This window comes from Antennarius striatus, chromosome 11 (genome assembly GCF_040054535.1).
Source record: "Antennarius striatus isolate MH-2024 chromosome 11, ASM4005453v1, whole genome shotgun sequence".
Classification (NCBI taxonomy): Eukaryota; Metazoa; Chordata; class Actinopteri; order Lophiiformes; family Antennariidae; genus Antennarius; species Antennarius striatus.
The window spans coordinates 1333915-1359911 of NC_090786.1; the positions used below are offsets into that span (position 1 = coordinate 1333915).

General features: G+C 39.7%; 3 protein-coding genes across 3 annotated transcripts; all 3 read left to right on the forward strand.

The window, feature by feature from the left end:
• Nucleotides 1–1923: 1923 nt before the first annotated feature.
• Nucleotides 1924–7193, forward strand: LOC137604049 (high-affinity choline transporter 1-like). Its single transcript, XM_068327979.1, has 8 exons — nt 1924–2107; nt 2576–2692; nt 2767–2922; nt 4718–4866; nt 4952–5095; nt 5354–5507; nt 5949–6166; nt 6672–7193. Exons 1-8 carry the CDS (start codon nt 1924–1926, stop codon nt 7191–7193), a joined length of 1644 nt encoding a protein of 547 aa, XP_068184080.1.
• A 2055-nt stretch (nt 7194–9248) lies between these two features.
• Nucleotides 9249–16788, forward strand: LOC137603969 (high-affinity choline transporter 1-like). The gene is made up of 8 exons (XM_068327862.1): nt 9249–9487; nt 10062–10178; nt 12060–12215; nt 12658–12806; nt 12896–13039; nt 13105–13258; nt 14089–14306; nt 15251–16788. The coding sequence occupies exons 1-8, from the start codon at nt 9304–9306 to the stop codon at nt 15764–15766; spliced, it is 1638 nt and encodes a 545-aa protein (XP_068183963.1). The 5' UTR covers nt 9249–9303; the 3' UTR covers nt 15767–16788.
• Nucleotides 16789–20092: 3304 nt separating this feature from the next.
• On the forward strand, nt 20093–25760 carry LOC137604032 (high-affinity choline transporter 1-like). The gene is made up of 8 exons (XM_068327959.1): nt 20093–20349; nt 22046–22162; nt 22723–22878; nt 22962–23110; nt 23200–23343; nt 23493–23646; nt 23975–24192; nt 24391–25760. Exons 1-8 carry the CDS (start codon nt 20166–20168, stop codon nt 24928–24930), a joined length of 1662 nt encoding a protein of 553 aa, XP_068184060.1. The 5' UTR covers nt 20093–20165; the 3' UTR covers nt 24931–25760.
• Nucleotides 25761–25997: the final 237 nt, after the last annotated feature.

Genomic DNA, 25997 nt, shown 5'->3' on the forward strand with positions numbered 1-25997 from the left:
CGTTCATCAACTCTTCAAAGTACTCTTTCCATCTTCCCATCACACTATTGGTACCTGTCAATAGACTTCCATCCCTATCCTTAATCACCCTAACCTGCTGCACGTCCTTCCCATCTCTGTCTACCACTACTTTGCAATCACTGATCTCCTTCAGGTTACACCGTCTACACCAGATGTAGTCTACCTGTGTGCTCCTACCTCCACTCTTATAGGTCACTCTATGTTCCTGGCTCTTCTGGAAGAAAGTATTCACTACAGCAATTTCCATCCTTTTTGCAAAGTCAACCACCATCTGTCCTTCTGCATTCCTCTCCTGGATACCAAACCTGCCCATCACATCCTCATCCCCTTTGTTTCCTGCACCAACATGTCCATTGAAGTCTGCTCCAATGACAACTCTCTCACTTCTAAGCATGCTCTGCATCACTTCATCAAAGTCCAACCAGAATGTCTCCTTCTCCTCCAGCTCACATCCTACCTGTGGAGCATACCCACTAACAACATTGAACATCACACCTTCTATTTCTAGCTTCAGACTCATCACTCTATCCGACACTCTTTTTACCTCCAGGACATTCCTAACAAACTCCTCCTTCAAGATAACTCCTCCTCCATTTCTCTTCCCATCTACACCATGATAGAACAACTTGAACCCTGCTCCTAAACTTCTAGCCTTGCTACCTTTCCACCTGGTCTCCTGTACACACAGTATGTGTACCTTCCTTCTCTGCATCATATCAACCAACTCTCTACCTTTTCCTGTCATAGTTCCAACATTCATCGTCCCTACTCTTAGTCCTATACTCTTGGTGTTCCTCTTCTCTTTCTTCGAGCGAACGCACTTTCCTCCTCTCCTTCTTCGACCAACAGTAATCCAATTTCCCCCGGCGCCCTGTAGGTCAACAGCACCAATGGCAGTCGTTGTTAACTCGAGCCTCGACCGATCCGGTATGGAAGTCATAGGTTTGATTCGCATCTTTGATTTGGCAAAAGTTTTACGCCGGATGCCCTTCCTGACGCAACCCTCTGCATTTATCCGGGCTTGGGACCGGCACAATAAGACACTGGCTTGTGTCCTCTTGCGGCTACATTGTTGTAATTAATTATGTAATTATGTTAATTATGTAATTATGTAATTTAGGTAATGTCTTTTTGTCCTTGTCAGTCACTATGTGTATTTATCTGTATCTTTTTTTGTGAGCAGATGTTACTCTGAGTTTCCTTCGGGATTATTAAAGTATATCTATCTATCTATCTATCTATCTAATGTTTTTACAGTTGTAAATCTGCTCATAGGTCCGTACCCATGACATTTGCTTTAAACCTTTCTATTTTTTTGTTCTGTTACATTTTAATTTTTTAATTCTTACAGATATAATTATTGTATTGACAGTCAGTATGATCCATTTTAAGTTACAAACCCATCAATATATATTTGTTTTATTTAGTTAAACGTGAACATGTTGACATTACCATTATTTGTCAGACTTGAATATATTTGAATATTTTAGTCTCTAAAGGACATGAGTTTTGAACTGCCAGGCAGGAGGCCTAGAGGAAGACCAAAGAGGAGGTTTATGGATGTAGTGAGGGAAGACATGAAGATAGTTGGTGTGAGAGAAGAGGATTCAAAGGACAGGGCTAGATGGAGGAAATTGATTCGCTGTGGCGACCCCTGAGGGGAAAAGCCGAAAGGAAAAGAAGAAGAAGTCTCTAAAGGACATAATTGCACGTTTTTCTGCATAATCAACCCCTGAGGGGAAAAGCCGAAAGGAGAAGAGGAAACTGAAAACCAGTTTTGTTAATTGTTGGGTGAGCTTGTTAGTAATTATCTTCAATTTATAATTAGTCAAATGTGTAGTACAGCGTTTCTATGATATGTTCACACTTCAGCTTGTGCAGAAGATATTCAAAACGGGCATCATGGCTCCCAACATCCCAGGAGTGATAGTGATGGTGGTTTTCTACCTGCTGGTTCTTGGGACCGGAATCTGGGCTTCTTTCAAGGCCAAAAGGAAACAGAAGAAAAGTGGAGCCACTGGGATGGAGATGGCCCTGCTGGGAAACCGGAGCATCAACTTGGTGGTGGGCGTCTTCACCATGACAGGTGAGGAGGGTATTTTACAGGATAACTGAAGGACAGGATTCCAAAAAATCAATACCATCAAAAATATGAGTAATAGAATAAATCAAGAAATATTCTTTGCAGGGTTTTATTTTAATACATACCTCAATCATATACTGCTGAAACTAAGTATTAGCAGCAGTATGACTGAGGCTCACCTGTAGAAGCAGCAGGAAGAAAGAAGAGACAGAAAAAACGAAAAGAACTTGAGACGGTATCAATCAATCTATTGTGACACACATGGAACAAAACAGTAGCCAGGATTTGGGTATGAAGTTAAACTGCATCCAACCTGGAGATGGATGGGCACAGGCAGGTTCAATTGCCTTGGATGAGATGATTCCACTGATAGTCAAAGACAGAAACTTCATGACTCCCCTTTCTTGTTCTCTACTCAAAATAATTGCTTTTTGTGCGCTAAAAATGACCTGTGTTTTATCCATTCTCAAGCCTCGAGGGTCGGAGGAGCCTTTATTGTTGGCACAGTTGAGATCGTGCACACGCCATCTATGGGACTGATCTGGACAATAATATCAATAATGGCATTAAGTTCATCTTGTATTTTTGGTAATACTTTAAAATTCTAAACATCCGTAATTCAAAACAGTTTTACATTTTGATTTTGTCCTTTCCCAATGAAGGGGGTCTTGTCTTTGCCAAACCAATGAGAGAGAAGAACTATGTGACCATGCTGGACCCATTCCATGTCAAGTATGGGAAAGTGATAACAGCCGGAATGAGTCTTTTTTCAGTGATTTACGATTTGATTCTGTCGACCACAACACTTATTGGTTTAGGTAAGTTTCATCCATTGTCAACCTCTTGTATAATACTGTTGTTACAGATAAGTCCAGATTCTAGGGACAGGTTTTCATGATGTTGGAGTCTTCACCACCTTCATCTCATTTGCAACATCAACAGCATCCAAAAAAAAAGGGCTGAGGTGTAGAAGCTGTCTGGCTTGTGTGGTCCCCGTCCCCAGAATTCAATTTAAACACTTTTCTCATCACAACATGTTTTTCAACCAATTCATAACTTGAATTTTGACACTCATTGTGGCACATTGTTGTTTCAATCGTCCATTCCCTTATATTACATCCCTGTTATAACCTAGAGCATAACCATGATTAGATTCTACTTCGGAACAACAAGGTTTGTTAACATTGTAGATGTTCATTATCCGTTTACGAGTCTTTTTTGGCAATATCATATCTTGCTGATGTAAACATTTGTTTCTTTTCAGTTTGAAGCCTTGTTTCAGAAGAGCAATCTTGTGCTAAGGGTTGTAGAATTTCATCAAAACTGTAGGTGGTCTCCTATCCCTGGATGGCAATGACTAACAACTTTAGATGTACTCCAGATATAGGATTATCTCCAGATTTCTGAGTTGAGAAATCACTTGTTGCTCCACTGTGACAGTATCAGAGTTGTGCTCGGTATCTTGACCACTTCCCCTGGCTCCAGCATCTACATGTGTGCAGCTTGCCGGTCCTAATCATATCATTAATTCGAGCATTCTGTTCCAAATTTTCCACTGTCTGTTCTTAGGCAACAATACGCCGGTCTTTCTCTTCCATATTTGTCTGCAACTGCTTCACTTCTTCCAAGACCTTCCTTCTGTCTTCTAGCAACTCATTCTTTGACTTGTCGGTTAGTTTAACTCAAAAGCCTTTATCTTATCAAACTCATCTGCTTTTAGTTTTCCTCTTGTCATTTTAGAAAGAGTTAGAGCAGGAAAACAGGAGGAAGAAGGAATGTGTCTGTTCTCGTTCTCCGGAAGTAGGGTCAAACAATCAAGGAACTTGGTTTTTGGTGAAATCACAAGGAAACTAGGTATTCCCAATACCTGGAAGTTGTATACAGTAAATATCTCTTATTCCTGTTTTTCTGTTTCCAATCCCATCCAATCCAATCTTTATCTGTTGAGCACTTTACAACCACAGTCGACCAAAGTGCTGTACAGATGAATAAATGAAAAGAACAAACATTATAGATAAAAAATAAAATGGCTCAAATATTGCAAGTAAAATAAATTAATTAAAAACAAAAAACATGGATAAACGCAAAAGCCATACAATCAGAGCAAGAAAAATAAGATATCCAAAAGCTGTTGGGTCGAAAAATAAGATAAAATGAGATCCAGTGTCTATCTAGATGTTACGGAGAAGAGGTAGGTTTTCACAAGAGATTTAAAAACAGACTTCTTTTTGCCTCCAAATCCTCCAACTCAATCGTTTGCTCATAGGATCAATCCTTATGCAGTCTTTTCTCCAGATTTCCATGAAAACCCAAGTACATATTCTCTCTCTGTCTTTCGCTCTCTCTCTCTCTCTGTCTTTCTCTCTTTCACTCTCGCACTCTCTCTCTCTCTTTCGCTCTCGCACTCTCTCTCTCTCGCTCTCTCTTTCGCTACATTGCCACCTTAATATTCCAAATCTGTTTAAGACATTGTCCATCTGTATATACAGCTTCTTTCAATCTTTATTTCAACATATTTTGTGTTTCATGAAAATATGTCTGTGTTATATAAATACATTGACAGAAAATCACTGAAAACATTTATAAATATAAACAACTTCATGTGTTTGACAGGAGGAACTATGAGTGTGATCCTGGATTTGCCCTTTTCTGTTTGTATGTGGATCTCCTCCGCTGTCGCTGTTACCTACACCCTGATGGGAGGTCTCTACTCTGTGGCCTACACAGATATTATACAACTCATCCTCATAGTCACTGGCTTGGTGAGGTTCTCATTACAAGGTAACAAAAATCTAAAGCATTCCTCAAAAAGTTAATTCATTATTTGATTTCCATTTGTCCCTGCAGTGGATCTGTGTTCCATTTGTTTTGACGAACCCTCACACCTTGGACATCAGTCAGACTCTGATGAACAACACCTTAAACGCCCCTTGGATTGGACAACCAGAACTGAAGAAGACCTGGATCATGATTGATCATTATTTACTATTTGTATGGAGGCTTCTACACAGGCTTTGTCAATCACTTTTCGTGAATTTTAGGAATGCATATCAGAGCATTATATATAATTGTATTTATTTATATCAGAGTTTAACTTCAGATGGCAGTGAAAGCCAAAATAAAGTTAACTATTCTCAACAAGTAGCTGTAAAGTTCAAGGAAGTTTCCCCATGAACTGAAAAGATGGTTTGGGGCAAATATCAAGCAAGAATTGATTCCAAACTAACTATGAACTGGTTCACTCTTTAGACATGCATGTCTGTGGGATCTCAGTGCTTCCACCAGAGGACCTTGTCAGCTTCTTCTCCATCCATAGCCAGGATCACATGCATCGTTGCTGGTTTCCTGTTACTTCTATTTGGGATACCTCCTATACTCCTTGGAGCAGCCGTTTCCTCCACAGGTAATAATGTTGTGCCTTGACTTGATGATCCAAAATAGACCTGGAGTAGATGATGGACACTCTCAGAACTCCTGCCTTCACATCAACATACCAAACATGAGAGAAAGACGACCCTAAAATGTTCAAAAGTTAAATTGTTAGACCAAACATGCATGAATCTAGTTTTAGTCTACTGCAGCTTTCAGAAGTGATTTTTCAGTAACTTATTTCACAGAACTGTGTGGTTTATCTGCTCTAATGATTAAACAGCATGAACGAACAAAGTGAATCAACAGAACTCATGGCCTCACTTCTCCAGCAAAACGCTCATTGGAAGCACAAGTGAATTACTTTCATACTGACAGAAAGACATCGGCTACCCTATTTGTCTCATAAAATTAAACTGATGGTTGAGATGACTTCATCAGATTATTTTTTCCTGTATCATTTGCCATGTCTCAGACTGGAACCAGACCACTTATGGTTCTCCATCTCCATATGAACGTGGGGAAGCAGCTCTGGCTCTGCCCATCGCCCTGCAGCACCTCACCCCGACATTCATCTCCGTTATCGGTATGGGATGTGTGGCCGCCGCTGTGATGTCATCAGCTGACTCCACATTGCTTGCATCGGCTTCTGTCTTCACCTCTGACATATACAAGACCATCCTGCGACCTCAGGTGAAAAAGTAAACTTCACGTGGGTGGACTTAATGTGGTACACTAAGTCCAAACTGTGACCAAAATTGTCACATTTGTACAAAGTGTTGGTCTCCATAATCTCAATGTCTGGATATGAAATGGTCACATGTTTTACAGTCAGTAGTGATGTTAGTGGTATTTGTGTCCTGTGATTTCACACAGTGGAATGAAGCCATAATTCAAGTTAACAAGTAAAAGCATAAACAGAGCCCCATTGCCAATATTTGGAGTCAAATTTGTATGTAACCGTCAAAGGACAAAATTACATTTCCATTGTCTCGCATTATCCTACTTAAATAGGTTATTAATTATTATAGCCACCTCATTGGCAGCATTTAATGAGTTGATTTACCAACTCTTTCAACACAATTTAAATATATTTGATAGAAACACAACAGAGTCTACAATGACTTTAATGAGACTTTTTCTCATTGAGAGCAGGGCAATCAGTTAACCTGACATTTCTGTCTTATTTCTCCTGCAGGCATCAGACAAAGAAAACAAGTATGTGCTGCAGGGTTCAGTGGTGGTTGTGGGAGTGATTAGTACCTCACTCACCCTCCTGAAAAACAGCATTGTGATATTCTGGTTCCTGGGTGCCGACATATCCTACATAATCCTTTTCCCTCAACTCGTCTGTGTCCTCTTCTTCAACATCTCCAATGGTTATGGATCTATTATGGGCTTATTGGTGGGATTGATGATCCGATTGCTCAGTGGAGACCCAATAATAGGATTAGAACCAGTCCTACATTTCCCAGGATGCACTCTGGAGGATGGTGTTTATGTTCAGTGTGCTCCAGTTAAGACCATCTCCATGCTGTCCACCATTGCTGCCATCTTGTTGTTCTCCTACCTGGCTTCTGTCCTCTTCAACAAAGGTGTTCTACCTGAGAAGTGGGATGTGTTCAAAGTGAAAGCCCAGCACTCACCAGTACCACTGACACCAGTAGGTGGCGCCACGGAAGAGAATGAGGATGACACACTGAAAGAACTTTCAGACTGAATCAATATAAAGTTGAAGTTGAATCTCTATAGTTCATAGTTTTAAGAGAATGCTTCCCCACATATTACCTATTTCTTCACGATGAAACATTTCTGCTATTCTTCTTTATATACAGTAATCCCTCGCACATTCGCACATCAACACGCGCGACTTCACCTCATAGCGGATTTTAGTGGGTAGTCACATGATACTGCACACCCATTCGATTGCCTGACGGCATTTGGAAGTTGGCTACGTTCCATGAGTGTCGGCTTCTGTCCTCTTCAACAAAGGTGTTCTACCTGAGAAGTGGGATGTGTTCTAAGTGAAAGTCGAGCACTCACCAGTACCACTGTCACCAGTAGGTGGCGATATAGAAGACAATGAGGATGAGACATTGAAAAAACTCTCAGACTGAACTCCTACAGCTGTTGTATTTTTTTCGTCTTTGGTTTCCTTTTTTTTCCCGACACTGGTCTGTAGTGGACTATTTTATTCCTCACCCTCAATATTTTACTTTTTCATCTCAAGTTGTAATGACTAGTAATACAGCTAGCAGAAGAATTTTATTCCATTTCAGCCTGTTGTCATAATTTATTTTATCTAAGCTGTAACTTTGTGTATACTGATTTTGAAATTACGCGAATCAATATAAAGCTGAAGTCGAATCTCTATAGTTCATAAATTACCATAAACAATAAAATAAATAGTTTGACTCTCTATCGCGGGATTCGTTATTTGCGTGTGGTTTCTGGAACGCATTAACCGCGAGTAACGAGGGCACTCTGTAAAAGGTTTTACAATGAGATGGCCTAAAAAGTCAGCAGCATTTCTCAATCTGGTTTATTAATAATTTCCACTTTTTCTGCATGACCTATGACCCGCAAAACAGGAGAAACGGTTGTAGACGAGACATTTATGGTCATCTCGTCCAGAAGAAAACGGATGGATGGATGGATGGATGGATGGATGGATGGACTGCCATTGACATCTATCAATATATATTTTAACAAGAATGATTGTCAACAGATTTCTAAATAAGTTGTCTGTGTACAATCACAACTGTCCAAGTCATGGTTATCCAGAGCTGTCAATCCATTGGACTTTAAGAAAGTTTGAAGATGTCTCACCTTCATCTAAGAGGCGTCTTCAGTTCCGAAGAAGCATCTTGTTTGTGAATAAGTTCTTTCACCATCAAAAGTCCTCAGTGTTGCCTTTGTTGCCTTATAGAAGCAAACCTTTATTGATATAATTGAGGTGTCAATAAAGCTAACCATATTACCATTGGTCTTACTATCCTACTAGATTTTCAATAAAAGCTCATTTCCTCCATTTTTTGGGAAAGAACTTGTTTTTGTTGAAACCAGCCAATGTTCCACTGCCAATTACTAAATAATGGAAAAAGGTACATAGAATGCTGATGAAAGAAGATGACTACTAATACTAGTAGTAGTTGTTGTTGTTCGTGAGTCTTGTGAAATGCTCTAAAGTGTGTAATAAGTACAAATTAATTGTTTACCTGTGAGTGTGGACTTGAGTTTTTCTTCAAATATGAACCTTCAATCTCTTTGGATATTGCTGTTGCAGAAGGACTATTTCTTTCCTTTTTTTCTTGGTCTTTAACCTGCAGCAAGTTGGTTATTTACGAAAATGGCCAATTATTAACTACAGTGAATGATAACACTCCATTTCAGTTCATAAAATGTTAAAAATGCTCATAAAAAACCTAAAAATGGTGGTTTTGTATAGATTTTAATCCATCTTAAATGTTATTTTACGTTAGATGCATGACACTTTAAATCTATAATCATTATATGTGGATAAATTGTGTAATTGTAGTGGATTAACAGCAAGTTAAAGGAGGAGTGAAAAACCTATTTCTGATTACATCTTTCATAGCCGCAGACACCGTCTGATTTTTTTACATTTATGCATGCAGTTAAGTTTTGGTTTAGCATATAGCTCAACAATACATGGTTTTTGGATACTTGTCAACAAAGCAGGAAACAGGGTTTTTTTTCACTGGAGGCTATTATAAAGGGTGTGCTTGATCAATTCATGCAAAGTATACTCCTCCTTTGGCAGTAACTGTATACCAGACAGAGTGAGGGAGACAGTCAAGCATTCCATCATGGCTGTGAACGTCCCAGGAGTGATAGTGATGGTGGTTTTCTACCTGCTGGTTCTTGGGACCGGAATCTGGGCTTCTTTCAAGTCCAGAAGGAAACAGAAGAGAAGTGCAGCCACTGGAATGGAGATGGCCTTATTGGGAAATCGGAGCATCAACTTGGTGGTGGGGGTCTTCACCATGACAGGTGAGGAGAAAATAAATACATCCAGCCAATGGTGAAGTTAATTCCAAAACTCAACAAATTTAGCAGATATTAAGTTTCTTAATATACTGCATATGTATATAAGCCGTACGTACATTTTGTCAATTTCCATGAACTGGCACCATTTTTTTAAATTTTATATATATATATATACACATATATATACATATATATATACATATATATACATATATACATATATATACATATATATATATATGAATTCCCATGAACTAGCACAATTTAAATCAGGGGAGACTATAGAGAAACAATGAAATATTGGTAATAATAGTATGATTACAAAACTACAACACCTAATCAAGTCCAGATCTGCTTACTCAAACATGTTTTTTAGATGGTGGCTATTTCTTAGTTACTATGTAGTAACAAAATACCTGTGAAAATATGTAACTAGCACCTGTAATGTTGGTATGAGTCGTGTCTTTTTTTTAAATTTTGCATTATTGTTCTTCCCACTGTTTTGAAAAGACTTCATCTCATGAAAAACACAAAGTGGCCCAACCAGTAATTCTGTTTGTGATAATTTGTCCTGCAGCTTCATGGGTTGGAGGAGCTTTTGTTGTCGGCACGGTTGAGATGATGTACACACCCTCAATGGGACTGATCTGGACGATTGTAACCATCATGGCATACAGTTCATCCTGCATTGTCGGTAAGACAATTGAATGTTGACGGACATGAACAGGTGCGAAGGAAGAAACAAATGCCTGTCTTATCCAGTACATCAAAGATTTTAGGTTGTTGATGGTGAACTAAACTCTGGGACCAGCTTTTGCCCAAACCTTAATACTCAATAGTTTAGACATTTTTTTACTGTTGAGTTTCAAAATAAATATATCAGCCATCAATCGCGTTCTCTGAAATATAAACACATCCAAGATCTAGATTGAAAGAGTAAATCTTACTCCCAGAATTGTTTCATGGTGTGGCGAGAGTTCATGCATTTTGAACGGCCAGTTCATCCACTGTCGTGGGTCGCGGGGCATTGTGAGACTGTGTCATCCAATTAATCTCAAGGTTGTCGGTTAAAATCCTGCTCCATCGCAGTTCTTCTCCCTTATGACCTTGGGCAATATACTTCACCCACCTTGCCGTCAGTGTCTTTCATTGGAGTATGAATGTCAGGTTGTCATTGTGAATGAGAACTGGCTCTCAGCTGACATACCAGGTTACATCAGAGAGACAGAGAGAGAGAGAGAGAGAGAAGGGGGCAATCTCACTAGATAAGCACATGCAACATATCAACAGCAATGACGACATTATCCAGAGGTGCGTTCACATGGACTGCTGTTCTCCAGTTAGTCCATAACTAACACCGTGTTTGAACATAAAGGGTCTCCACAAGTGGACTTGGCACGAGGACACACTCGGTCGTAGATCAGTGATTGACTTGGCAGTAATCATTTGGACACTCAAGTTAAGTGAGGAGTTGAGCTATCAACGTATCACCACCTGGTGGTGAGTTGGACCAGGCGGCAGCGGAAGATGACAGACACACATGGATGACCCAAACAGACAGGGAGAGTCTGCAAGAAGTACCTGCTTGGGGACCCAGATATGTTTGTCTAAACCTCCCACCTTCGGCAAAAAAGGAGTCCTATGGGCCATGGTTGGCCCAATGGGCCATGGTTGGCCCATTGGGTCAAACTGTTCAGACTCTCTGGGATAGTCTTCCGGGATACTAGAGAAGAGACTCTGGCTGTTAGTAAACCTCAGCCTCGGGATGATGAAGATGAAGTATCCTATAATTACCTCATGGGAAAATTAGGGAGGAACAATATGCTTATTCATCCTAGTCCCAGAAAACTGGACCAGCTAGTTTTGTAACAGTAGTGGAGAGAGTACGGTTGTTTGCCCAACTGGTCCACATGTGCTTTGTGGACCTGGAAAAGGGTTATGACCATAACTCCTGAGGAGATATGGTGATGGAGTGATGGAGTCTCTCCATCACCATATCTCCATCTGTTCTTTTTAAGTGTCCAAAGATAAATGTTCTGTAGGTCCCACTCAGGCAGAACAAGCCTCTCTTCGTTTCAAGGTTGGAACCATATGACACAATTCTCGATTTACCTCTCATTCTCAAATGACAGAATTTTCTTCCTTACCTTACAAATAAAATGTGAAATGCATTTTTACTCAATAATTAATTTAAGGAAGTGAATTTATGACTCTGCAGTAAACTGGTGTCGCGCCCGGAGTTTCCCGTGCCTCACATCCTAAGTCAGCTGGGATAGGCTATAGCTCCCCTTGACCGGTGACGGCGGATGAACCAATTGTGAAAATGATCGAATGAATACATTTATGACTTTTAAACACTTAAAAGTTCAAGTGAAAGTGAAGAAACAAATGTAATTATTAAGGTGCAGGTAAGTTAATCGCTTTTTTGGTGAATGTTACTTGACAATACTATCAAGTTATTAATGAACTGATCAATGGATCAATAGATATGGCAACTTGGGTACTAAGCTTGCAAAACTGAAAGTGGTGAAATTTGTTTTTCATTGTGATGTTGTCTTTGTCTTTTCAACTGAAGGGGGTCTTGTCTTTGCCAAACCAATGAGAGAGAGAAACTATGTGACGATGCTGGACCCATTCCACATCAAGTATGGAAAAGTGATAACGGCGGGCCTGAGTCTGGCTTCAGTCATTCATGATATAATCCTGCTGACCACAACACTCATTGGTTTAGGTATCTTTTTATATATATACAGTTTTTGTTTTTTTTCATATTTATTGTAATAGCGTACTTAAGCACTTTATTACTTAAGTAATACATGTATATGTGCCTCTGCCTGGCAGGCTGTTCTAGATATTTCCTTCAGTGTTTTTTTTTTTTTCAATATTTTTTTGGTGATTATTCTAAAGCGATAATCCAAAAAATAAAGGGCTGACGCATGTCCCAGATATAACCTAGAGCGTAACCATGTTTACATTCTTCCCAGGAACAACAAGGTTTGTTAACGTCATAGATAGTAAAAACAAGAAGTTTTCTTATCGACTAGAAAATCAGTGAATGTATGGGTGACTGTATGGATAAAATAAGTACAAATGTAAATACCTATGTTGTGTAAACACTGTGATATGCAATGCAAACTTTCATGGTTACTCAGATACAAACATGTGTCTAACAGGAGGAACCATGAGTGTGGTTCTGGATTTGCCGTTCTCTGTTTGCATGTGGATCTCCTCTGCTGTCGCTGTGACCTACACCCTGATGGGAGGTCTCTACTCTGTGGCCTACACAGATATTGTACAACTCATCCTCGTATTCATTGGCTTGGTTAGTCTATTGTTACAAGCAAAAGAAAAAAGATTGATATAACTCCTTTAAAATCAATTAAAACTTGTAACTTTTATTTGTCCCTGCAGTGCACCTGTGTTCCATTTGTTTTGACAAACCCTCACACCCTGGACATCAGGCAGACTCTGATGAACAACACCTTACACGCTCCCTGGATTGGACAACCAGAACTGAAGAAGACCTGGATCATGATTGATCATTTCTTCTTATTGGTAGAGAAACAACATTTTATATTTTTAGCACTTAAATTAAATTAATCAACTAATTTACTCCTCAGATGTTGCGAGCTCTTGGATCTCAGTATTTCCATCAGAGGACCTTGTCAGCTTCTTCTCCATCCACAGCTAGGACAATATGCATCGCTGCTGGTTTCCTGTTACTTGTATTTGGGATACCTCCGACACTTTTTGGAGCAGCCGTTTCTTCGACAGGTAATAACAGTGTTCTCATTTAGAGGATCGTCTATTTATTTTCATATTATTTATTTAAACTTTAACAGGGAGAAAATCTGATGGTGTTTACAAGTCTGGACAAGACAGCAGCAGTGAACAGTTTCAGATTAACAAAGCACAGTCCTACACAAATATCATAACAAAAAGCATATAGCTTACCGAAGACCCTAACAATATAAGCAGTAACAATTTCCCAAAACCAGCTATATTGGTGAAATAATAAAAGCATCTGTAGCCAGATGTGTCCACTTCCTGTTCCATCAACTTCCTCTTACAAGTGTCTCATGAAACCAGTTCACTGAGTCACAACTGTGTTTAAGCAACAAATTTACACACTTTTATTCCCAGTTCAGTCCCGCTCTTTGGGATCGAGAGCAAGTAAGTATCCAGAATGAAGGTTATAAATTGCTACTGGAGTATAGGTGGGATATACTGTAGATTTGGAGGTAGGAAGGAAGAAGGCCATGGACAACCCTGTAGATGATGATATGCCACTATTGAAGTCTACGTGTAGACAATGAGGACCATCCCACATGATTGTACAACAAACAAGTGTTTCTGAAGTTTGTAGTTTGCAGTTTGAAGGTCAGAGCTCCTGGATCAAATGTGTGTTTTATCCGAGATTAAAAGGACGAGCAGGATTTGATCCTAAAATAGAAACTAAGCTTCAATTTTAGACTTTTTACCAGCTGCTGAATGTGAAAAGTAAAAAAACAGACTCAATCAAAATGCCAAGGTACCTGTAGCTCTAAACAATTTATATCTTAGTATCCTGGGGAACTTGTAATCTGATCGGTCTTTCATGGCAGACTGGAACCAGACCACCTATGGTTCTCCATCTCCTTATGAACGTGGAGAAGCAGCGATGGCTCTCCCCATCGCCCTGCAGCACCTCACCCCATCCTTCATCTCTATTATTGGTTTTGGATGCGTGGCCGCCGCCGTGATGTCATCAGCTGACTCTGCTTTACTTTCTGCATCTTCTGTCTTCACCTCCAGCATCTACAAGAACATCCTGAGACCTGTGGTAACAAAAATTCATTTGTCGTCCTTTATTCAAATATTTCCATCAAAACTGGACCAAGTCATAAAGTGGTCTGGCTGACCTTTTAATGATCATCTACCTCAACTGTGATCAAGTTAATAGTGCTCGTCTTCTTCAGAAGATGAGTCGCCAACTAGTCTTCCACATCCAGTTGCAGATGCAGACAAACTCTTGGTCCAGCAATGCACAATGTCAATGAACTCTATCCAATGGAAGTTAGAATTAATTGAACTGATTAAATTATTTATTGATTACATTATTTGTGCAATTTCCTCTGGGATTAATACAGTATAGATCTATCTATCTAAACAGATTAAACTAACAAAACTGGCATGGAGCAGAACCATGGCTTTCAATGCAGCTCAACTTACAGTGACAGAGCACATAGAGACACATCTTCAGTCTTGTAGGCACACAACAGTTTTATTGCACAGAGCTGTTATGGCTGTTTTTTGGAATTGCAAAAAACCCTGTCAGCTTGATTTCCTGGGAATCTTGTGAGGCACTGCATTTTTCTCATTTGAAGTATTTACATTAAATTACCCATAGAAGACAAAAATTTAGAAAAGCAATGCAGTTAAAGATAATGCATAATTATGTAAAAGTTGTTTTGAATATTCAGCCGAAAATTCATCCCGCATCTGACTTGTGACCACACATGAAAGCAGGTCAAACCAAAAGCGTACAGACCAGATTCTGGGCCACATTGTTCCTGCAGACTAGACTGATTAACCCTAACCACCCACTCAACAGGACAGGGACAGGCACTTGTTAGCACGAACTACTGTCTGTTGTTAAAAGGTGACAGTTATACCATAAGGAGGAAATGGACTTCAGGAATCTTTAATGGAAATTAGATATTCAGAAACATGACGGTGAGTTATAGTTTGTACATTTATAGTTCTTTTGTCCCATTTCTTTTTCAGGCAAAGGACAAAGAGAGCCAATGGGTGATCCGTGCTTCTGTGGTGCTTGTGGGTGTGATTAGTACATCACTCACCAGTCTGAAAAACAGCATTGTGATATTCTGGTTCCTGGGGGCTGAAATATCTTTCATCTTTGTTTTCCCTCAACTACTCTGTGTTCTCTTCTTCAACATCTCCAATGGTTACGGAGCTGTTATGGGTTTAGTGGTGGGACTGACAATAAGACTTCTAAGTGGAGACCCATCACTAGGTTTAGCACCAGTCCTACATTTCCCAGGATGCACTCTGGAGGATGGTGTTTATGTCCAGTACGCTCCAGTTAAGACCATCTCCATGTTGTCCACCATTGCTGCCATCTTGTTGTTCTCCTACCTGGCTTCTGTCCTCTTCAACAAAGGTGTTCTACCTGAGAAGTGGGATGTGTTCAAAGTGAAAGCCCAGCACTCACCAGTACCACTGTCACCAGTAGGTGGCACCATGGAGGAGAATGAGACGTTGAAAGAACTCTCAAACTGAATTGTCACAGTTGATTATTTGCATTGAGTTGTCACTGTTCATGTATTTCATTTTTGTTTTGCATTTGTCATTGCAATTGTGTTAATGCCACAGATTCAAGTTGTAATTATTATTAACACTTGGCAAAAAAAAGAAAAAAGATTTAAAGGCAGAGTGTTACTGTCATTTCTTTGAACAGTCCAGCTGTATGTGTGCTGAGGGGAAAACCAGGAACTTCAGTGACACAATGAGTACTACATTAAGTTTTCTCACTTTCTGTTGTTGAAGTAGTCAATGGGACAGACACCTGGCAGATGGTTGAAACATCACCATAGAAAAGCAACCCGCCTCACAGTCAAGTCAGTCTGGACTAATTGATGGCGGCTACTTTTGTATGAACTTAACTGATATAAAGGGAGGGAGGTGGAGAACATTTAACATAAGTTTCTGATAGACTGGTAGCTGTACCCAAAACCACCAAAGGAGAAAGGATTGATTTAGAATCAAAGCTTGGACTTAATGATATTTAAGAAACAAAAATCAAAACATAGATATTCAGGCAGGAAACAGGACTGTTTATAGGTAGGGTGAACATAACACTCTGCCAGGAAACTGAGGGCTGAATGGGGGGGGTATGTAGGGTGAGACTGATTGGGAGATGAGTCGCAGGTGTCTGAGGAAACACAAGTGAAAAGGATTGGCTTGATTGAGTGCAGAGAGTCGGGGGAAGGGACAGAAGTGAGGGGACATGTAAATGCATGGAAACCAACCAAAGCAACTGCAAAATGAATAAAATTACAAATTAACTGCGGCGTTGACTTAAGTCATGACAAGTCGGAAGTGAAAGGAGGCGGAGATCATTTAATATGCTCCAGATGCTCCTCTGGAATATCGTATAGGACTGTAGCCTCATTGTAAGGGTAGACCGGCAGATGACCCCAAAGGCAGTCACAAAAAATCAAAGTTCAGATTTCATGAAAGAAAGAAGAGGTTTAAAAACTAGGTAGTCAGTTCACACAGGCAAACAAATCTGGCAATAAATTGAGGGCTGAACAGAGTGCATGCAGGGAAAACATGGATCGGGAGACGGTTTGAAGTTGGCTGAGAGAACACAGGTGAAGAGGATGAGGTTGATTAAGTACAGGGAGGCTGGAAAAACTTGGTAGGGGGTATTATGTTATTATAATTACTAAAATACTTCATTACTATGTGTGCACTATGTATTTTTGGTATAAATTCAGAATATATTTCATTGACGCCCAAGGGGGAAATTGCTTTTTTGTACAGTTACACTTTAAATAGTATGAGAGAAAATGTCAGAATAAGAGAAAAAATATCAAAAATAAATTAAAGAATACATTAAATAATACAAAATCAAGGGAAAATACATAATACATAATATTATATGTATTATAATACATATAACAATCACATGTATTGGAGACACTATTTGCTTCAATATAGTCAAATATATCCACTTTGAGCTGTATGACCTCTTTAGTGTCACTTCACTCTTGAAGTGCCAGATTTCCTTAAATTCAAAATTATGACGTGAACAAAATGACTAGTTCTTTATTCAGGTTTCAGGCACGCACCTTAAATCACTGTAGGTCACAGAAGAAAATAACCATGACCTTTACAACATTTATAGTTACCATAGAGACCAAACACTCACATGGAAGGTTTTGTTCTCTGAAAACAACTCGTTGTGATTTTATTCATTAACTTCAATCATCCATTTCTCATCCATGGAACGTAATTTTCTAAACTTAGTGATTGTATATTATTGGCAGTGAATCATCACCAAACCAGCTGTTGTTTTCCCAAAGAGCTGCTGTTTAGACACTAACATTAATGCTGTGTGTTCGTCTTGTAGCTACGTGGGTCGGCGGAGGCGTCATTGTCGGCACAGTTGAGATGGTGTACACACCCTCCATGGGCATGTCCGGGGCTTTAGTGATGTTTGTGGCGTACAGCATGTCTTTCATTACCGGTGGGTCTTCAAAAATATCAGCTATAAGGTTCAGAGTTCATTTGTAAAATATATCCATGTGTCATTCTGGCTTTTTCTTGTCAGCTTACCATATAGATGTACAAAATGGTTTCATCCATTTGATTTGGTCTACCCATTATGTGGTCAGGGCGGGCCTATGGTGAGAAAGTGGAGTGGCGTGTAGGAATGTTGGAATTCCATTTTGAACCCATTGTAGTTCTCTCTCAAACTAAAACTCTCACTGACTCTCTGCAAAATTAAAGTGACAAAAGTAAAAAGAAAAGCAGAGGACTATAGCAAAGAGGGAATAGTCGCACCATGTTACGATTCAATAATGTCCGCTTATATTAAAGCTCACCCAAGAGCGAACACAATGTCACTTTGAATATAGCATCTTGAGAACAAAGTAGAGGCATCCAAAAGTCAACATGCAAAAATGAAGGTAGGTGTGGAGGTCTGGGTACCAGAGATCAGCTGCCTCATTCGTCAATCAATCAGGCGCCAGGGTCAACAGAAAACCTGGTGTGGATCCATCAGAGAATTCCAGGTCATCGGACTAGCAAGGGCAGATCCTAACCTGGTCCATGACGCATACTTTGAGTCAATAACTTAATTTAAGTGACTTTTCAAATAATTGCTAACATGCCAGTCTTCGAAGGTTGCCATGGGTTTTTTTAGATTTTGTTGTTTCCCTTCTGATTAGTTTTTCATTTATGTTATGTATATTTTTAAGTGACAGTGGCCTTAGCTTTACCAAGAGCAAGAGACGGTATCTGACGATGTTGGACCCTCTGAATTACATTTGCGTCTTCCCACCAGACAACCTTGTTAGTTTCCTCTATCTACAGCAAAGATCATGAGCATTACTGCTGGTTTCTTTTTAATTCTATTTGGAATGTCACCTACTGTCCACTGCAGCCTTTGCCTCATGCACCTCGGTAGTTTTGGAGTTACGCGTTGTTAGGAGATTCCCTCAGGTTGTGCCTCACAAAGTTGGGTTCTATCAACTTCTTTTCAAGCTGAAATGCGTCAGTAAGTAAGTGTAGGTGTGTCAGTATTAGTACGTACCCAGAGGTGGTTAAACACTTGAGCCAGGTGCACACAAACAGCAGCAGTTACAGCAGGGCAAATAGTTTAAATGAAATGAAGTAGTTTCAGCACTGTGAAGTTTTTACCCATGGATTGGTGATAACTTTTCTTTTAACATCGACAACATCTTAGGTGTCTTATCTTTACCAGTACACATCCATGTATTTACGTCATTTGAGCACCTACAGTATGTCACAACTTGCTTCTTCAGAATAGATACTGCCCATTCTGGGCAATAGCAATGAAGTTGAATTTCATTGAATTTGGTGTTTCCATTCAGGGCAACTTTGACATTTTCTCTCACATCTGACAAAAACATGTAAACACTGAGACAAGGAAGGTTTCCTCACAAACTAGTAATTGATTTGAAAAATCTTTCCTTTGTTTTTTGCCATTCTTCAGACTGATCCTCCTACTTTGTTAGGAGCCAGTCCATCTAGAGGTTAGTTAATGTCATCTGCTTTGCTGTCAATCCCCAACAGAAGATTCAATTGAACTCTGCTGTTCGGAAATTACAAAGATTCAACTTTTCATTTACATTTACAAACGTTGATTTTCTTTACTGGTATTTAAGACACTAGACTGTCACTATGCAGGTTTTCTCTTGTTACTGGTCTGCGTTTGTCATCAGTAGCTTCTAAAAGTGTCACTTAAGATAATGTTTTGCATTAAATTTCTCCGTTTTTAAGCTATTGGAGTTAAAACAATCAAGTTCCAGAAAGGTCTTGTAAATGCTTTTAAATAAAAATAAAGATTTCATAAATAGCACATTTATTCATCAGCTGCCCCTGTACAGCAACGCACCAATGTAGAGTCTAATTACATGAAGGGCATAGAGAGGAAGAAGTCAAAACATGGACTAAAAGAAATAAGGGTTGTCTGAAAACAGGACAGTCAAACATTTTGGCAGTTTACCAACTCCTCTTTGTGTTTCTTAAGGCATCTGAAAATAATCTGAAAAAACCACAATTGTCTGTTAATTGTGGTTGTCATTGGTTCTCACTCATCAACCTGAACAATAGTGTTGTCATTGACAAGTTCACTTAAGGGCAGACCAACTGAGTCATCAACGAGACAGGCAATCGACCGTTGGAACAGTCATCATTTAATGAGCAAAAAATGGGCAAGGACAAGTTGTGCAGTTTGGTTGCGTCTTCTATGCTTGCGTCTTCCATGTTTACACAGTTAATCAGACTCAGATGGCAACTGGCTGCGAAGTCTTTCAGGGACCAGACACCCACACAGCCTGTTTCTGCAGGCTGACGACGAAGCAGAAAACCAGCTCCTCTCCAGTGTGAGCTTAAGGATTGAAGAAAGATTATAAACAGTAAAGACATCATGGCTGTTAACGTCCCAGGAGTGATAGTGATGGTGGTTTTCTACCTGCTGGTTCTTGGGACTGGAATCTGGGCTTCTTTCAAGTCCAAAAGGAAACAGAAGAAAAGTGGAGCCACTGGAATGGAGATGGTCCTGCTGGGAAACCGGAGTATTAACTTGGTGGTGGGGGTCTTCACCATGACAGGTGAGGATAAGTTTCAGAATATTACAGAGAGGTGAAACAAACTGAAAATAATATAAATATAAACTTGCAATCAATTTATGAAAACTGATGAGGAAACATCTGGCAAAATTAGGAACATGTTATTTTTATTTTTCCAGTTTTAAATACAGTGCGGAAAAAGACAACTGAGATGTGTTTCAAAAACTTTTCAGTAATATGACAGTAATTGAAGGTATAAACAAAAATAATAATAAATCAGTGAATAAACTTTTATTTATAAAGTGTTTAATTACATCAGACATTTCAAAGCGAACAGAAATCAAATGAAAATATAGATTAAAAGCATGTGGAGCTGACTCAGTGGAAGTGGACCATTTCAGCAGCAGTAAAGCAAAAGAAAGAACTACAGTAGTAGCAGTTACATAATACTTACAGTAATATAATAATAATAATATAATAATTATAATAATTAATAATTATTATTATTATATAATAATCCACTATTCTGTTGAGCTGTATGTCACAAAAATGTGCGCACAAAGGTTTACAGTATTCTTTGCGGAACACAAAACCTTGTACATTCTGTCCAAATACTTGTATATCCCTAGAGAGCCCACAGCCCTTTATCCTTACAGGAAAATGATGTTATGTAATGTGGTTATACTGTAGACCAAGTGAATCATATAGAACATGTTTCTAAGGTTTATTCCAGAACAATAATTTTCATTACCATTGATCTGCTTTGTTACACAAATGTCTCATTGGGCGTCAGTGATAAACATATTTCTCATTTGAAAATAAGTAAAAACCTGAATTTTTACTGCTTCTTAACACAAAAGCACCTCTTTATTTGCATTTCCATAACATCAATATATCAAAACGGTGACTTCAATAACAAGGTTTAGCGTAAAATTCTTCATCAGTTTCACTTTGCATAAAAAAAAAAAGCAAATTACATCCAAATAAATAACACTGCCTATTTGGGAGCATTAATTGTGATCAAAGCATTGATCAAAGCTAGTAGTTTGATCGATGACAATAGGTCAGAGCACTAGCTTTGATCTTTTGACCTATGTAAGTAGGTCAGGGTAACATTTTTTATTTCAGGGGTATCTTGGGATGTAGCAGTCCCTGACTGTGTTGGTTCTAGTTTTGGGTTTCTAATTGTTCACCACGTTTTTAATTGACCAGCAGAACATATTTCAACTTAATGTAATCGATGTAGCAAAATTAATCAATCAAGGCTGACAGCCCGATGTGACGTATGTGTTACAGCAATATTTCTGTAACATGTTTGATATTATTTTCTTCAACAAATACGGTCAGACCAGGTTGAAAGTAACATGATACGTTTTATCAAAGCATTAAATCTCTTAAATGTGCTTGAAAGTACCTCTATTGTAAAAAATACATAAATTTATTTTTTTTAAATGTTTTTGGGAATTGGATGCTTCCTTGTAATTTGCACACTGGCCACACCACTATTTCAGAGAAATCACTTCCTGTCACAGACACATGACTGTCACATGATCATGATACCTGGATGTTGAGTCGGGACTTAAAGAGTTAAGAGTTAAAGAGTTAAGATCAGATATAAAGCTAAATAACGAAGAGATGGGGACATTCAATGTGTGTATGACACTGGTGTCAGCCTGGATCTCGGGATTCATATATATATAGTTATTCTTTTCTATATATTTTTTAATCCAATCTCTAGCAACATGGGTTGGAGGAGGGTTCATTGTCGGCACAGTTGAGTTGATGCACACCCCCTCCATGGGACTCATCTGGACAATTGTGGCAATGCTGGGATACAGCTTATCTTGTATTATTGGTAAGTATTAAACACAATATAAGCACCCAAAGTTGCAGTTGTCATTTTCATGGTCAGCAGCTACTTAATGCAATTTGTTCTCCCATCCTAGTCCTTAAAATGTGGTGTGTTTGGAAGGATTGTTGGAAGATCGCTGCCATGAGCCAACACAAAGTGTGTGAATTTCAATGCATGTATGACGTTACAAACTATGCACCTGGACAGTTGAGATGTACGTCTCTGATCCTTGTTGCTGCAATTATTATTCGCCATTTTATTGTGGTTGAAAAGAACACACAAGTTCAGTTGGCGAGCATTACAAAGACCAATGAGACAGAGACCCACGAGTTCGTTATTTGACTAATTGCATAAGCAAGCAAAAGTAAAACCGTCTGTGTGAAATGTCAAGCTGATCACAGTGACAATTCCCCAATATATTGATCACTGTTAGTAACTTTTGTAAACACAAAGTTACTCAAAATTCTCACATCTTATCATATTTTTTTGTTGCGTTTGGGTTTGGTTTGTCTTCACTCAAGTACTTTGATTCATTCATGTTATCCCTTCTTTTTTCAATGAAGGAGGTCTAGTTTTTGCCAAACCAATGAGGGAGAAGAAGTTTGTGACAATGCTGGACCCATTCCATTTCAAGTATGGAGAAGGACTAACGGCTGTGATGACCCTAGCCTCACTTACTCATGATTTGATCGGAGTACCAACAACTCTCATTGGTTTAGGTGTGTTTTGTGCATTTTTATGCATTAAAAAACAATTAATTAAGGAAGTACTTGTAATAAAAGCAACACAATCTCTTTGACAGGAGGAATGATGAGTGTGGTTCTGGATTTGCCGTTTTCTCTTTGTATGTGGATCTCTGCCGCTGTTGTCATTATATACACCCTGATGGGAGGTCTCTACTCCGTGGCCTACACGGATGTTATTCAACTGGTCCTCGTATTTATCGGATTAGTGAGTTCGCCATCACCAGACAACAAAAATTCAAATGATTCCCATGAAAGGTTTCATACTAATCATTTACATTTTCATTTCTTTCTCAGTCCATCTGTCTTCCCTTTGTCATGATGAATCCTCACACCTTGGACATCAGTCAGACTCTGATGAACAACACCTTAAACGCTCCCTGGATTGGTCAACCAGAGCTGAAAAACACCTGGAGAATAATTGACCAGTTTTTGTTATTAGTAAGAAACCAACATTGATTGCAATTAATCTCACTATCAGCTAATATCTACATAATGACTGAAGAATGTGAGATAATTATAATCCCCTAGAGAAGGTAACAACAGGTCGACAGACATGCTATTGTTGAACTAACTGGTTTGTCTCAAAGGCACTTCGTGGTACAGGAACTCAGATCTTCCACCAGAGGATCCTGTCAGCTTCTTCTCCATCCACAGCCAGGATCACGAGCATAGCTGCTGGTTTTATGTTACTTGTGTTCGGGATACCTCCGACACTGCTAGGAGCAGCTGTTTCCTCCACAGGTGAGAGTCCCATCCCAGGAACTAGGCCTGGGCATCACAACATAGACTACTACAAGATAGTCTCGATAAATGTACAACCTTATTGACATGGGTTTGTACACGATCTTGATATTCCTTTCATAATATCACAGATACTCCTCAGAGTGAAACTCACTGCGTACTGATGATGTGCATCAATGCTGTAATTCCACTTACAAGCAGCAGAGGGCAAAAAAACACAAAGAAATTCCTCAAGACAAAGAAGAATGAATTATGGGACAGCAAGATTTAATGTTGATGGATTTTGAAAGTCATTGTGATCAGTCTCGTGTTCACTTCTGTGTCTCAGACTGGAACCAGACCACCTATGGTTCTCCATCTCCATATGAACGAGGGGAAACTGCTCTGGCCCTCCCCATCGCCCTGCAGCACCTCACCCCACCCTTCATCTCTGTTATCGGTATGGGATGTGTGGCTGCTGCTGTGATGTCGTCAGCTGACACTTCTTTGCTTGCAGCAGCTTCTGTCTTCACCAAAAACATTTATAAAACCATCCTGAGACCTCAGGTAAGAAAATGCATCACTGTAGGCTATCAGTGATAAATCAACACAGATACTATTTCAGATACTATTTCTATTTTTTTTTCTTCCCCATGCTGTAAAGATGGAATTAGACAAATAAGAAACAGAAAATTTCTATGAAGGGGGAATGTGAAGGCATGATGTCCACTTTTCCTCACCTTCATCTCTTATTGTGTCTTTCAGGCGTCGGACAGAGAGAGTCAGTGGGTTCTTCGTGTTTCTGTGGGGTTGGTGGGTGTGATTGGAACGTCGCTCACTAGCCTGAAACACAGCATCGTTTTATTCTGGTTCCTCGGTGCTGAAACGTCCTACATCATCGTCTTCCCTCAACTCATCTGTGTTCTCTTCTTCAACATCTCCAATGGCTATGGAGCCTCAATGGGATTGGTGGTGGGACTGGTGTTGAGACTGCTCAGTGGAGACCTATTGCTGGGGTTACAACCAGTCATCCATTTCCCAGGATGCACCCTGGAAGATGGTGTTTATGTCCAGTACGCTCCAGTTAAGACCATCTCTGTGATATCGTGCATTGTCAGCATTTTGTTGTTCTCCTACCTGGCTTCTGTCCTCTTCAACAAAGGTGTTCTACCTGAGAAGTGGGATGTGTTCAAAGTGAAAGCCCAGCACTCACCAGTACCACTGTCACCAGTAGGTGGCGCCATAGAGGAGGAAGAGAATGAGGAACTAAATGAAAAGAATGACTCTGTGATGAATGCATGCTGATGTTTCTAGTCAGGAGAAAATGTTAAACTTTTTATCAGTAAGGGTTTTCAAGCCTGGAATGTTTCAAATTACCTGAACAGACACAGAAAGGAGATGTAAAATCTCTACAGATCAGCATGTGTTTCATAATTTTACTCCAACATGATCACCAAGTGCAGCTTTGAGGGTGGGCCTCACAGGTCTGGAGCCCCCCTTCTACAAAAACTCCACTCTAAATGGAGACAAGACATTCAAGCTATTACTCATTTCAGTTTCATGTACGGCCACTGTATCCGCCGTAGCGGGTCACGGGGAGCTGGAGTCTATCCCACCTGACATAGGGTGTGAGGCAGGGGACACTCCGGGCATGACGCCAGTGCACCGCGGAGCCACATACAAAGACATACAAACACGCACACACACACACACTCCTACGGGCAATTTGGGACCGGCCAATCAACCTGAAGCGCATGCTTTTGGAGGTGGGAGGAAGCCGGAGAACTCGTCATTACTTAAGTCAGTCTTCAATCAAAGATTAAAGACTAAAACAACTACTTTTAAAGATATTTATTCTTGTCTTTTGAGGGGATACCGGGAAGTTGATGTGTGTAATGTACTGTGTTTGGGTGGACGTAGCTCAGTTCCTTAAGTCTTGCTGGGGAATGGAGGGTGGACACTTCAGGACCCATGTGGACCCAAAATGTTTGGAGTGTGAAATGGCCGTGGGAGGTGCCAGTTCACCTCCTGAGCAATGCTGAGGTGACCTTGAACAAGACACCGTCTTGTTCTTATTTACCCTGCAGGGATACAGTTCACTTCTTCTTGTACTCTTTTATAAATAAAATGTTCTCTATAAATAAAACTGATTGCTAAAGTTGGATCGTCGTTTATATGAGTCTACAGCAGGTAAGAATCCTCCTGCTGTAGGTGCTACATTCATCACTATCATACAGCCGGCACTCACTTCCTGCCCATTCTGGATACAACGATGGCGTCAAACAAACGCTTTGGACCGCTAAACCAGGACTGATCGGAGATCTGTGACAATCGGTTAGTGGTTGGGAATGAACTTATTGAATTATTATCAG